This window comes from Psammomys obesus, unplaced genomic scaffold (assembly GCF_907164565.1).
Source record: "Psammomys obesus unplaced genomic scaffold, mPsaObe1.curated_primary_1811, whole genome shotgun sequence".
In the NCBI taxonomy this organism is placed as follows: Eukaryota; Metazoa; Chordata; class Mammalia; order Rodentia; family Muridae; genus Psammomys; species Psammomys obesus.
In genome coordinates, this window is record NW_026596149.1 from 3,616,717 (window position 1) to 3,629,759 (window position 13,043).

At 38.7% G+C, this 13,043-nt stretch overlaps 1 protein-coding gene across 6 annotated transcripts in view; it reads right to left on the reverse strand.

Moving 5' to 3' along the window:
• Mllt10 (MLLT10 histone lysine methyltransferase DOT1L cofactor) overlaps nucleotides 1-13,043 on the reverse strand; it is a 138,437-nt gene that overhangs the window by 103,712 nt on the left and 21,682 nt on the right. For all 6 annotated transcript variants that reach the window (XM_055593711.1, XM_055593713.1, XM_055593712.1 and 3 more), the window contains one exon: nucleotides 6,368-6,422. In XM_055593711.1, the coding sequence (XP_055449686.1) occupies nucleotides 6,368-6,422 (55 nt within the window). The remainder of the gene's footprint in view (nucleotides 1-6,367; nucleotides 6,423-13,043) is intronic.

The window sequence follows — 13,043 nt, forward strand, 5'->3', positions numbered from 1 at the left end:
ATAGATAGATAGATAGATAGATAGATAGATAGATAGATAGATAGATAGATAGATAGATAGATAGATAGATAGATAGATTAGATAGATAGATTAGATAGATAGATAGATAGATAGATAGATAGAATAGATAGATAAATAGATTAGATAGATAAATAGATTAGATAGATAGATAAGATAGATAAGATAGATAGGCAGGCAGATAAAAATTTTAAAGGGCACAAAGGCTGAGGCAGTGGCTCCGTGGTTGAAAGCACTCGCTGCGCTTGCAGACGAGCCTCATTTAGCTCCTCCCACCCACATGATGGCCCCTAACTGGACCCCCCTTCTGCAGGTACTGGGCATGCACATGTTCACACACATGCTTGCAGGCAAAGCACATAAAATAAAAACAACACATGAAAACAAACGAAAAATCAGTAATAAAACCCTGCCAGGTCAAATGGCCCACAGCTGGGAAGTGAGGTGGAGCAAATCTACATGAAGCAGGGGAGGAAGGGAGAAGAGAGGGAAGACAAACTAAACAACCACTGCCTCATCAGCAAGGGGTTAGCACCCTACATCAACACTGACTCAAACTAACCTAACAGATACAAGATCTGCTTCTAGACCGCATCTCGGAACAAAGCTTAAAAATCCAGCACTGAAGAGCCTGAGGGAGAAACTGTACATACATACATATATACATATATGCATATGTACACATACACATAGGATGCAAAATATCCAGATTTATACCAACCAAAAATGGTGCAAGGGTAGGTACCACGCCAGGAAAAAAAATAAATAACAGAGAAATTGTTAAATTCTCCTACAGAACTCTGGAAAACACTGAAAGGTTTGCCACAACCAAGCACCTAGTCAACTAAAAACGAGGTGAAAAATGGTAGGAGCTCTTTGGCATTTTTTCCCCCTATATGAATGGTGACTGGGAGGTCTTAAATACAACAGCTAGAGTTTCCAGTGTAGAGACTCCAGCCTCTGACAGCAGAAGAGCTGTTTTATATACAAAAAATTATGTCACTGATCCACTGAAACTAACCAAGGACTGGGAGATGACTATCCTTCAGCTCTGTCTTAAGTACATTCCAGAGAGAAAGTAGCCATTAAAATCAATGAAAGGCAAACAACCCATAGATGCATGGAGGAAAAGAGTATAGGTGGAGCACATAACAAAATACCAAAAGCCTAGAAAAAAAAAGAGAGAGAAAGGTCTTTGACAACCTGGTGCACTCAAAAGCACCTGGACACGCGGGAGGATGTGGAGAGCCACAGACCTGCCTAAGGCAGAACTTACCTAAATTCTCCCCCCCCCCAAATTCTTATCTCTGGTTAGAATCTAAGTATAGTAGAAACAGGAGTGAGGGGTAAGGAAGAGTGGTAAACAGACTGGAGAAACCACAGAAAGAGTACCAACAGAGGTAGATGGTGTTTCTTTTTAATTGCCTCCCCTTTCTCACTATTTTGCACTAGATTTTGAAGGAAACCATCATCAAGCCACCACTAACTTAAGTTTTCAGGAATTATATAACAAAATATACAATTTTTAAGTAACTAAAAACAAAAAGTATCAGAAGACCACAAGCAACAAAGACTGAACCCTAGAAAGGCAGAATTTTACTCAAGAATTAATTCATTATAACATTCAATTATGTCTAGTTTTTTTGTTTTTGTAATCCTCAGGATAGATCTCAAAGCATGCTAGGCAAGCATCCTACAACTGAGCTACAGCCCCAACATAATATATACATTCTAAAATACGTTACAGAGTGTATAAGAGAAAAAAAAATGGGGGTGGGGGAATAGTTCAGCAGATAGAACGCTTTGCTGTGTAAACATAAGGACCTGTCAGAGCCCCAGTACCCACATAATAAGCCAGGAGCAGCAATACATGCCTGTGTTCTGCTGGAAGGCCCATCAATAAATAATGTTAGACACATTATTTTGAAAATAAAGTAGAGAGAGGAAGTGAACACTCAACATCATCCTCTAGGCTTCACATACATACACAGGGACACACAAGCATACACATGTACACAAACACACTCATGTGCATACACCCACATAAAAACCCCACATTTTTGTAAGTATAGCTCGTTCATAGGATATAGTAACAGAAACTCTTCATGCAGAAGTATAATGGTGGATTTTGTAAGGAAAGTCTTCAACTGAATTGTCTTATACATGGCCAAAGAATTGAATACTGGTGAAGAAATAAGAGTTATCAAAAAAAGAAAGAAACAAAATTCTTGAGACAGTGATATATCTTCAATCCCAGCACTCAGGAGGCAGAGACAGTTGAATCTTACAAGTTTTGACTCTTCAATGGGACTAAAGCACTTAAAGCCAAGGCCAGCCTAGATTCCAGGCCAACCTGGTCTACAGATTGAGTTTCAGGACAAGATAACCACGGCTACATAACCTGTCTTGATTTAAAAAAACAAAAACAAAACAAAACACTAAGCTTTATCAAAATGCCACTAGCAAATACAAATAAACAGAGGAAAAAAAGTAAGCAAAAGAAAAGATAAGCCAACTGATATTATCATTTAAACAATGGCAGAAAGAAAAGTATGGGTAAAATACCTGCAGGACACAACCCAGTGTACATGTATTAATTGAATAATTTTATGAGTAAAAAGGCAAGAAAGATGAAAAATGGATAGGGGGTGTGTGTAAGCAAATGATAATCTCAAATTTCCACAACATCATAAAACATATGAGAATGTAATTCAAGAGTCTCAAAGCCTTCAACTAGTGCAAAAGGAGCTGTATGATGATCAATGTCACATGCTAAGGAAAAGCCACAATCTTTTGAAAGCACTGACAATCTATCCAACACAAAACAAGCTATTCAGTAAAAGCACACAGCCTACAGGTTACAATTCATAATGCTCACAAGTTTTGACTCTTCAATGGTACTAAAGCAAAGTGCATTCAGTAGAAAATTCCCATTCAAATTGGGAATTTGGCAGTTCTTCTCAGCTAGTAACACGTGATACCATACAGCTTGCTCCCGGTAAGCTACCGCAACATGCCACTAAAGCCAGAAGTCTAGGGTAGCGCACTGCAGTTTAAGACTCCTAACTGTATTTTCAGCTGACAGCACAGTCAGACACCCTGTAAAACAACACAACTCCATCTACACAACCATGTCCCGTAAGATTATTAGGAAGGCAATTCTTTCCAGCCGCTACAGGTCCCTGTGCAGCAGGGCGTGGCGGCATGGGGCTATAATCCCAGCATTCTGGGAAGCAGAGACAGGTGGGTCTTTGTAAATTCGAGGCCAGCCTGGTCTACAAAGTGAGTCCAGGACAGCCAAAACTACACAGAGAAACCCTGATTAGGATAGGTGGGTGGGGGGTGGTGTGTACTTCATTATTAATATGTTTACAGTGATGATGGTTTGAACAAACTTAACAAAACAAACATTCAATATGCTACCCACATACACCTATGTGTATGTACAACAATATTTAATACTAATAATAAGCAGCTATGATACTGGTTACTGTGTGCACTATGTTTTTAGCTATTTTAACTTTTATGCCTTCTACTTGCTTTTAAAAACAAAATATGTTAACTATATATTCAGTTAGGTCCTTAAGGAGGTATTTTAAAAGGCACCATTACTACAAGTCCTAACAGTCCCATGTTTCTTTGGTGGTGGTGATTTTAAGGTTTTTGTAGTGCTGGAAAGTGAACCCACTCCTCACTAATGCTAGGCACGTGCCCTATCTCAAGCTCCATTCTCAGTCCATAGATATGACCGTACTTAAGACCTTTCAAGATGATATATGAAAGGAAGAAAAAATGACACTGATGTTCTTGACTTTATGTAGAACAAGGCTAATGTGTCCTGTTTCTAATTTTCTCTTTTGTTGCTGTTATTTTGTTTTTCAAGACAGAGTTTCTCTGTTCTGGACCAGGTACCCCCAGCTTGTGTCCAATTTTCTAACAAAAAACCTAGAAGAGTTAAAGAAAGAGAGAAAGAAGACACAGACAGACAAGGTGGCACACCGCTGCCCACCACTGCGCGACTTCTGGCTGGCCTTCTAACAACAGCAACAGAAACAACTTGGAAGGTTTAACAAGGGAGTGGTGCAAAGGATAGGCCGGGGGCACACACCTCCAATGCCAGCTCTTAGAAGAAACAGGCAGGAAGATCTGTCTTTGAGTTCTAGGTCAACAAGGGCCTCACAGTAAGACCCTACCTTTTTAGAAAAAGACCTTTTAAGTTTGTATTTCATACACACACACACACACACACACACACACACACACACACACACACACACATACTAAATAAGCAAATAGTTTTGGTGAACATAACAATGTCATTCATAGAAAACATTAATAGTTCTGTAACATTTAAAGCTAATAAGAGTCAATAAATGAAAATTTTTATTGTAAAAATGCTAAAGTAGATTGGACATGGTGATGTGGGACTTTAATCCCAGTACTCAGGAAGCAGAGGCAGGAAGGTCTCTGAGTTCCAGGACAGCTGATGTGCAGAATGAGCTCTGTCCATCACCTCTTCTTTATTTAGAGCCATGGCAACTTAGCACTGTTATACTGACATTACTCAGTAGTGTGGCAGCATGTGTGCTTATAACCTAGAGACGATAAGCTATCTCTCACAATTTATGTGTGCAGTAAGCTATACACCTAGGTCTGTGGAAATGCGCTCACTCTATGTTCATTCAACACCTACGACACATTTCTCAGGACTTAGGCAGTTTAGGACCATGTCCAACGTTAAGAAATAACCAACTTTTACCAATAAAGCTTTAAAACTAGAGAAGTCAATAAACTGGCAAAATTTACAAATGAAACAAACAAAAAATAGCAAAATTTAATTCTTTAATCACTAAAATCAATTATTCAAATTGATAACATTGAGAAAACTCAGGATGTATTTCTCAGTTATTCCTACCAAATATTTAAAAACTATAAAATTCCAATTTTACAGAAATACCTCCAGAAAAAGTTATTTCCCAATTTGTTATAAAGCCATCATCCAAAAGCTGGACAAACTGCAAAAAGGAACGCTACTGCTTTTACCCCTTATGAACAGATGCCAACATCTTTATTCATTTACCCTCCAGAAATCACTATCTTTAACAAAATATTAACTAAATGAATCTCATTTTATTATTTTTAGGAAAATAGGCTGACTTTACTTTCCAAAATAAACCAGTGTAATTCCTAACAAAATAAGGAAGATATACTGACCATCTCAACGGAATGAAGGAAGGGAGGGAGGGAGGGAGGGAGGGAAGGAGGCCTTCTTTCTTGATATTTCGTGTCATTCACTTAATTTTTGTAGTTTAACAAGCTCACACCTCCATGGTTAAGAATGGTACTTATCTATAAGGGAATAAGTACTGTAATCCCGGCATGTAAAATGGTCCTGTAGTCCTTGAATCCATGAGACAGAGGTAGGGAATTGACACACATGTAGGCTAGGCTGGGCTATACAAAAAAATGTCAAGCCCTGCACTATACACAAAAAAATGAAGAAAGGACAAGAGAGAAAAGGACAAAGAAAATAAAAGGGAAAGGCAGACAAATTTCTCAGGTAAAGATCATTCAATGGGGAAATGCAAAATACAGGATAATCCATTTAAAATGCCTAGAACCAGAAGATAGGGAAGATTCTGAATATTTACAGTGATTTTACCAACGAAGCATCACTAATCCCAAAACTCCAAATCTGAAACTGATGTTCAAAAGTTGTTGAGTTTTAACCAGATTCAGATTCAAAATTTTTACAAGAGGAAATGCTCAAAACCCTGCCAGGCATAGTTGGTACTGAAAGGCAGCACTTAGGAGGACCCCATTAGTAAGGGTACTTTGCCAGGTGTAGTTGGCCCTGTTTCCCCAGCACACAGAAAGCAATGTAGGTGTGGCGACTCACACCTTCAATCCCAGCACTCAGGAGGCAGAGGCAGACAGATCTCTGTGCGTTTAAGTCCAGCCTGGTCTATGCAGAGTTCTAAGAAATCCAGGAATATAAACTGAGACCCTGTCTCAAAACATAAAATAAATCAAGATTTCAAGTAGAAGAATGCAGATCATTCTGCATAAAACAGCCAATATTTAAGTGTGCCCACAATGAAGACAAACTGTGAGTACAAAATAAATTAAAGCACACATAACTGTGCCCATCTATAATCCCAGAACAGAGAACAATGAAACAAGAGGATGGTGAATTCAGGTTAGCCTGGACCACATAATGAGACCTTGTCTCCATTAATTACAGCATTAACATTTTAATATACAATATTTGACAAAATAATGTAAATGTCCAGATAATTTTAAATACTATACCATTCCAGTTTAACATTTTTTTAAAGACTGTACTTACCCCCATTATCTGTTCTTTTTAAAGCTCCATCTTTATGGGGACACAGCTCACATCTCTATTTAAAGAAATTAAAAATAAAAAAAAAGGAAAAGGCAATGAAGATTTTTTTTTAGACCACCAAAACCGTATCTTTCCTATAACTTCAAAACTAACAAAAATAGAATACCATTTCTATTCATTGCCACGAAGAAAATTCCAGAACACTTCTCTCAAAATAACTAATCCCTGCAAATAACTTTAAAAAGATTTATTTTTATTTTGTTTGATGTTTTACATGTATGTATGTATGTATGTATGCATGCTTGTATATACACATACCACATTTATGCAAGTACCCATGGAAGCCAGAAGAGGGCATCACATCCCTTTCCCTAGTACTGAACTATGGATGATTGTGACCTAGCATATGATAGCTGGAAACCTAACCCATGTCCTCTGCAAAATCAGCAAGTGCTTTTAGGAACTGTTAAGCCATCGTTCCATCCTCCAAACTAACTTTAACAATGATTTTCCTTATAATACTAGATAACAACTTTGGTATACCTTACAACTCAGTGGCCCCCACTTCTTTTTTTTAAGTTTATATTAAAGTCAAACATAGTGGCCCATGTTTGTCATTCCAACATCTGGGAAATTTAGGCAGTAATGCTGCCATGAATTGAAGCCATTTGGTCTATACAGAAAAAACAAACAAGACACTAAATTTTCTATTAAATTATTATATATAAAGTCAAATGTGGAAGCTGATATTTAGAGTACAAGAATACCTGGGGTATTGTAGCAAGAATATAAATTAAGTCTAGAAGTCTGAGAACATGTCAGAAAACATGCAAGACCTACTTAAGAAAACAAACAAAAAAAAGTGGGTATGATAGCTCAGGAGGCTGACACAGGATTACTATGTTCAAGGCTAGCGTTAGTTACAATGAGAAACCATCTAAAAATCTTCCAACATAGGACAGAAAAAGGTTGTGACAATGATGCAGATCACTTTGGTCTAGAGGCTTGGATTACTGTAGTCAAGTATAGCTGGTTTCTACCACAATCAAGAACCACCCCCCAGGGGCTGGAGAGATGGCTCAGCAGTACAGAACACTGGCTGCTCTTCCAAAGAACCCAAGTTAAGTTGCAAGCACCCTCAGCAGGTCGCTCACAAATGTCTCTTAACTCCTGCTGTAGGGGATTTGCCATTCTCTTCTGGACTCTGCAGTCTTAGTCACAGACACATACACACACAGACACAGACACACCCATGTACACCCATATACACACAAAAAAGGCATACACAGAGATACACATAAAAGTAAATTCTAAAATACATTAAAAAAATTAGCTTGCTGAGTATGGTGATGCACATTTGGGAGGCAAAGACAAACTATTTCCTGAGTTCAAGGCCAGCTTGGTCAACAAAGTAAGTTCCAGGACAGCCAAGGCTACACAGTGAAAGGGGGAAAGTTATATAAAGACTGACTGTACTGGGCCAGGTATGGTGGACACCAAGTGTGATCCCAACAAGTGAAGGCAAGAGAAATTCAAGATTATCCTCTGCTACATAGTAAATCTAAGTAAGACCAGCCTAGGCTATGTTATATAAAGGCCTGTCTCAAAAATTTAAAAAGAAAAATTAAAGCCAGGTGTGGTGGTGAACCACACTCAGAAGGCAGAGGCAGGTGGGTCTCTGTGAGTTCAAGGCCAGCCTGGTCTACACAGGGCTACACAGAGAAACCTTGTCTTGAAAAACAGAAGAAAAAAAAAGGAAAATTAAAAAGTAAGGTAATTACAATCAGCAGAACTATATCGTGCATTTTTAAATCTCCAGGAATGAACTTAGACTTCCAAAAGTGGTAAGCTTATGAGAGGACAAATCTGTAATACAGATAACAACTGTACATTTTGGAAAATACAAAGTAACTGCTAACTGAATGAAACACAAGACAGATAAAAACAACCATCCAGAAACTATACTAAGCAGACACTTAAGAACCAGCATGAGAATTCAGCATTTTCTTAAGTGTTATCCTGCAGACAAGACAAAGCCAACCCTTAGAGGCTCCTGTAGTCATAATATCTAAGAACAACAATAGAGGGTTCGAAGCAACTTTGGTGTCTGTAAAGACAGCTGAGTCCCAAATGTGGCAAACTGGAGAGAAAGAACCCTACCTTTTATACACATAATCAACCAAATCTTTTGTTGACGTTACAGCACACATACACAAGACAACCACTAGATCAGCTGAGTGAGAGAGAGAATGAGAATATAAGTTTAAATGGGTATTCAAAATATGTACAAGGTAGTGTGAATCCAAATAATCAACCAACTGTAATTTTAAAAATATCAACTTCAGGACTGGGGAGACAGCTCAGAGAGTAAAGCGGTAGCCAAACAAGTCAGATGAACTCAGACCCCAAAACTCATGTAAAGCTGAGCAAAGCAAAGAGTGGGTAATCTCCAGGGCTCTACAGCATGATGAGAGAGGAAAAACAAAACAAAAAAAAAAAAAAAAAAAAAAAAAGCAGCTTACTAGCCAACTGGCTTCACAATTTGAAACATGAGACCCTGCATCAAACAACCAGTGAGGACCCACCTCAGTCAAGGTTGTCCTCGACCTCCACACATAGGTCTCAGCATGAATATTCAACACACACATACACACACACACTAATAAAAATACTATTTCATTACTTTTTACTTTTTGAAACAGGGTCTTATACAAATTTCTATCTGGGATATCTTGAAAGTCTGATCCTCCTGTCTCTACCTTTTAGTGCTAGAATGCTAGGCATGATCCATTATGGCTGCTTGAGGAGGTGATAAGTAATGAATTACTAGGTGATACTGAATGAACTATATTCTCAGCCCTTAAAAAAAGTAAAATAAAATAAAAAGTCAGTTCAAAGAAATACAACAGAGCATGGCCTTTTCAACAAATAATATGTTTGTGAGATAATCTACATTCTCAACCTGTAAAAATAAATAAATAAATAGATAGATAGATAGATAGATAGATAGATAAATAGATAAAGATAGAATAAAATAAAAAAATAAAAAGCATCAAAACAAAAGAAAATCAATGTCAACTCCAAGATTACGCCGCAGACTTTGGAAGTAGCAAATTTGAGGACAACCTGGTCTACATGCTGAGTTCCAGGACAGGCAGGGATAGATAGTGAGACTAAGTAAACTAAATAAATAAAATACATATGAAATAGAAAAATATATATATATAGCTTTAATAGATGAAATGAGAAATATCGAAAAAGGAAAAGAAAATAACTGAGCTAAAGATGTAGAGATGTGGCTTCGTGGCAGAAAGAAACACTTAGCTTCTATAAGGAGCTGAGAAGAAGAAAGAAATGAACAACAAAGCCTGGACTGCAGCAGAGGCACAGAGTCAGAGCCCTCCTGACTGTGCCGTGCTCAGGCCAGCCAGGCCAGCCTGTGGTGGATAGAGATCCTGTCTCAAAACTAAAGCAAAGCTAGGGGTCTAACTCTCCAGCATGTGTGAGGCTCTGGGTTCAACAGCTCAGCACTCTACAATGTGGGGGGATGTTCTGTGCACTGGGTGTTCAAATGCTGATTTCTGTTCCCAGAGCTCCAGTTGCAGTCCCAGATGTTTGCACTGCCACTATTATTGAAGCATCTCCTTTCTCAATGTTATGTAAAAACTGTTCTCCATCACCTCTGATTGCTTAATAAGGAGCCAAGAGAGTTCAGGCTGGACTTGCCCCAGGAAATGGGTGAGAGAGGAAAAGAGTCAACAGGAGGACAGAGATGGAGCAGGAGCAGTCAGGGTGAGCACATAACTGCATTAGAATAGATGAGTATCTGCCCAGCTATAGCGCTTAAAGCTATTACTAATAAATATAAAGGTCTCTGTGTCATTATTTGGGAGCTAGAGCAGGTGTAGAAAAGTCCATGCTTTGATTTTACAGTTAAAAAAAACAACAACAACAAAAACAAAAAACAGCACTGCAGAATAACAAGAGGAGAGGGAGAACTACTTGGTAGAGAAAAAGGAATGCTCGGAGAGCCCAAAAACAAACAAAAAGGAGGCTGAGTGATGTAATCCTGACATTGGAAAGGCAGGGGCAAGAGGACTGCCCAAATTCAAGGCCAGCCTACTCTACAAAGCCAGCAAGGGCTACGCAGGAAAACCCTGTCTCGAAAACAGTAAAAGAGAAAGGAGACACAAAGAGACAGACAGACCCAAACAGTAAACACATGTGAGAAAGCACTCAAACACCAAGTTAGATATCTGCATATCCAATCAGTATCTACAGATAACCATTAATGATCACTCACCCAGAAGACTCCAGCACATCTATGGCAGTATCTGTAAAGTAAGGGTTCTCAAACAGGAGAGCCACCCTAAACTAGTTTACTGCAGGCCAGGGTGAAATCATATATATGAGTTATATGAGTATATGAATGAGTTAGCCAACAATCCTGGCCCTCCCTTCTGTCATACATTGCCTCAGAAACAGTTAGCTAACATGAAAACTGCAAACAGAATTCATCAGCAGCAAACACACTTTGTAAAAATAAAGGGGAAAGGCTGGCAAGATGGTTTCAGGAAGCCTGGTGAACTGAGGTCTAACTCTGGAAACCTTGCAAACATGAACAGACAAAACTCCACAAAGTTGTCCTCTGGCTTACACATGCTTGCCGTGGCATCACCACGCATGCAAAACACATTTATATACACACAAATAATAAATAATAACAACAAAAGACAAATTGAGCCAATAAGATAGCTTAGCAGTACAAGCGCCTGTCAGCAAGCCTGACAACCTGAATCAACCAAACCACGGGACCCACAGTGTTAAGAGAACTGACTCCACGGTCTGGAGTCAGCCGTTAACAGCACTGGCTACTCTTGCAGAGGTCCTGAATTCAATTCCCAGCAACCACATGGTGGCTCCCAACCGTCTAAACTGGCATCTGATGCAGGCACACATGCAAATGGGGTATTCACATACATACATAAATCTTTCTTTTTAAGTCTGAGACAAGAACTGACTCCCACAAAGAAAACCGAGTCCCACAAGAGCTGTCCTCTGATCTCCACAAGCACACTGTGGCATGTGCATACCCACACACACACACATGCGTGATAGATGATGGTCAGTAAAGTGCTTGCACTGCATGTGCAATCAATTGATACCCAAGTGAAACAAGCTGGGCGTGGCAGCACAAGCCTAGAATCCCAGCACTGAGGAGATCCTGGAAGCTAATAGCCATTCTAGCAAAATGTCCACCTCGGGGTTCAGGGAGAGACCCTTTCTCAAAAAAATAAGATATAAGATGGGCGTTGTGTGGTGGCACATACCTTTAATCCCAACATTTGGGAGGCAGAGGCAGTCAGATCTCCAAACTGAAGCCACCCTGGTCTACATAATGAGTTCTAAGACAGCCAGGCTACACAGAGAGACCCTTTCTCAAAAAGGAGAAGAAAAAAAAAAAAAAGTAAAGTGCTTAAGATGCTCGATATCAAGCCTTGGCAGCTCATGCATATACACATAATGCCCAAAATTCAGAAATTGCTCATTTCTGTATATTATTAAAGAATTCTTAAGTTACTTACAAGTCTAAATTAAATTTAAAAATAGTGGCTCACACCTGTAATTGCCAGCACTGAAAATGTTGAGGCAGAAGGACCCCTGGAGCTTTGCTAGCTAACCAAGTTGGCTGGCAAAAAATTTAGTGAGAGACTCCGTCTCAAAACGCAAGGTGGAGAGCTACTGAGGAAGACTCAGAATGTCGACCATACAACAAAAGACAGATAAATTCGAGACACCGTATAAATATGTCCAAAGACCTTGTAAACAATTCCATATAAGAGAATTTTGCAACAAAATTGATTTTGAAGCAGAGTCACATTATGTAGCTCTAGCTAGCCTAGAACCTGCTATCTAGACCAAACTTGCCTGCAACTTAGAGCAATTTTTCTGCCATCCATTGCAGGCATGTACCACCACCTTCTGCTTAAGACACAGTGAAATTAAAATAATTTAAGTCATTGTGTATGATCATTGACAGTATCAGAAAAAACAATATAAAATTGCTGATGTAGGGTCCAACTTAAAGAACAGACTAGAGCCAGCAAGATGTCTTGGAGAGTAAAGATGCTTACCACTAAACCTATGGGAGTCTGATCCTCACAACCCACAGTGGAGAGAACCAGCTCCCATTAAGTTGTTCTCTGACAAGCCACACACACATAAATAGATAGATAGATAGATAGATAGATAGATAGATAGATAGATAGATAGATAGATAGATAGATAGATAGATAGATAAATAAATAAATAAATGAATGAGTGAATGAATGAATGAATAAATGATCTGTGTTAAGGTGAAAAAAAAAGGGCTAAAACAAGAATAACAAAGTGAGGGATGAAACAGAAAAGAATCAGGGAAACTTAAAAAAAGCTGATCATTTGTTCATAATGAAGCTGAAACTACAAGCTTGGTTTTTTACAGAGGTAAAATGAACATGATGGTACAAACCTATAATTCTAGCACTTTGGAGACATACAAGAAGATTACAAGTTCAAGGCCAGCTTGGTCTACATGGCAAGTACCAGGCCAACTAGCTTGAACTTCACAGTGAAATCTTATCTCAAAATTAATAAACAACAACAATAAAAATAACACAGGTATGAGACACATAAC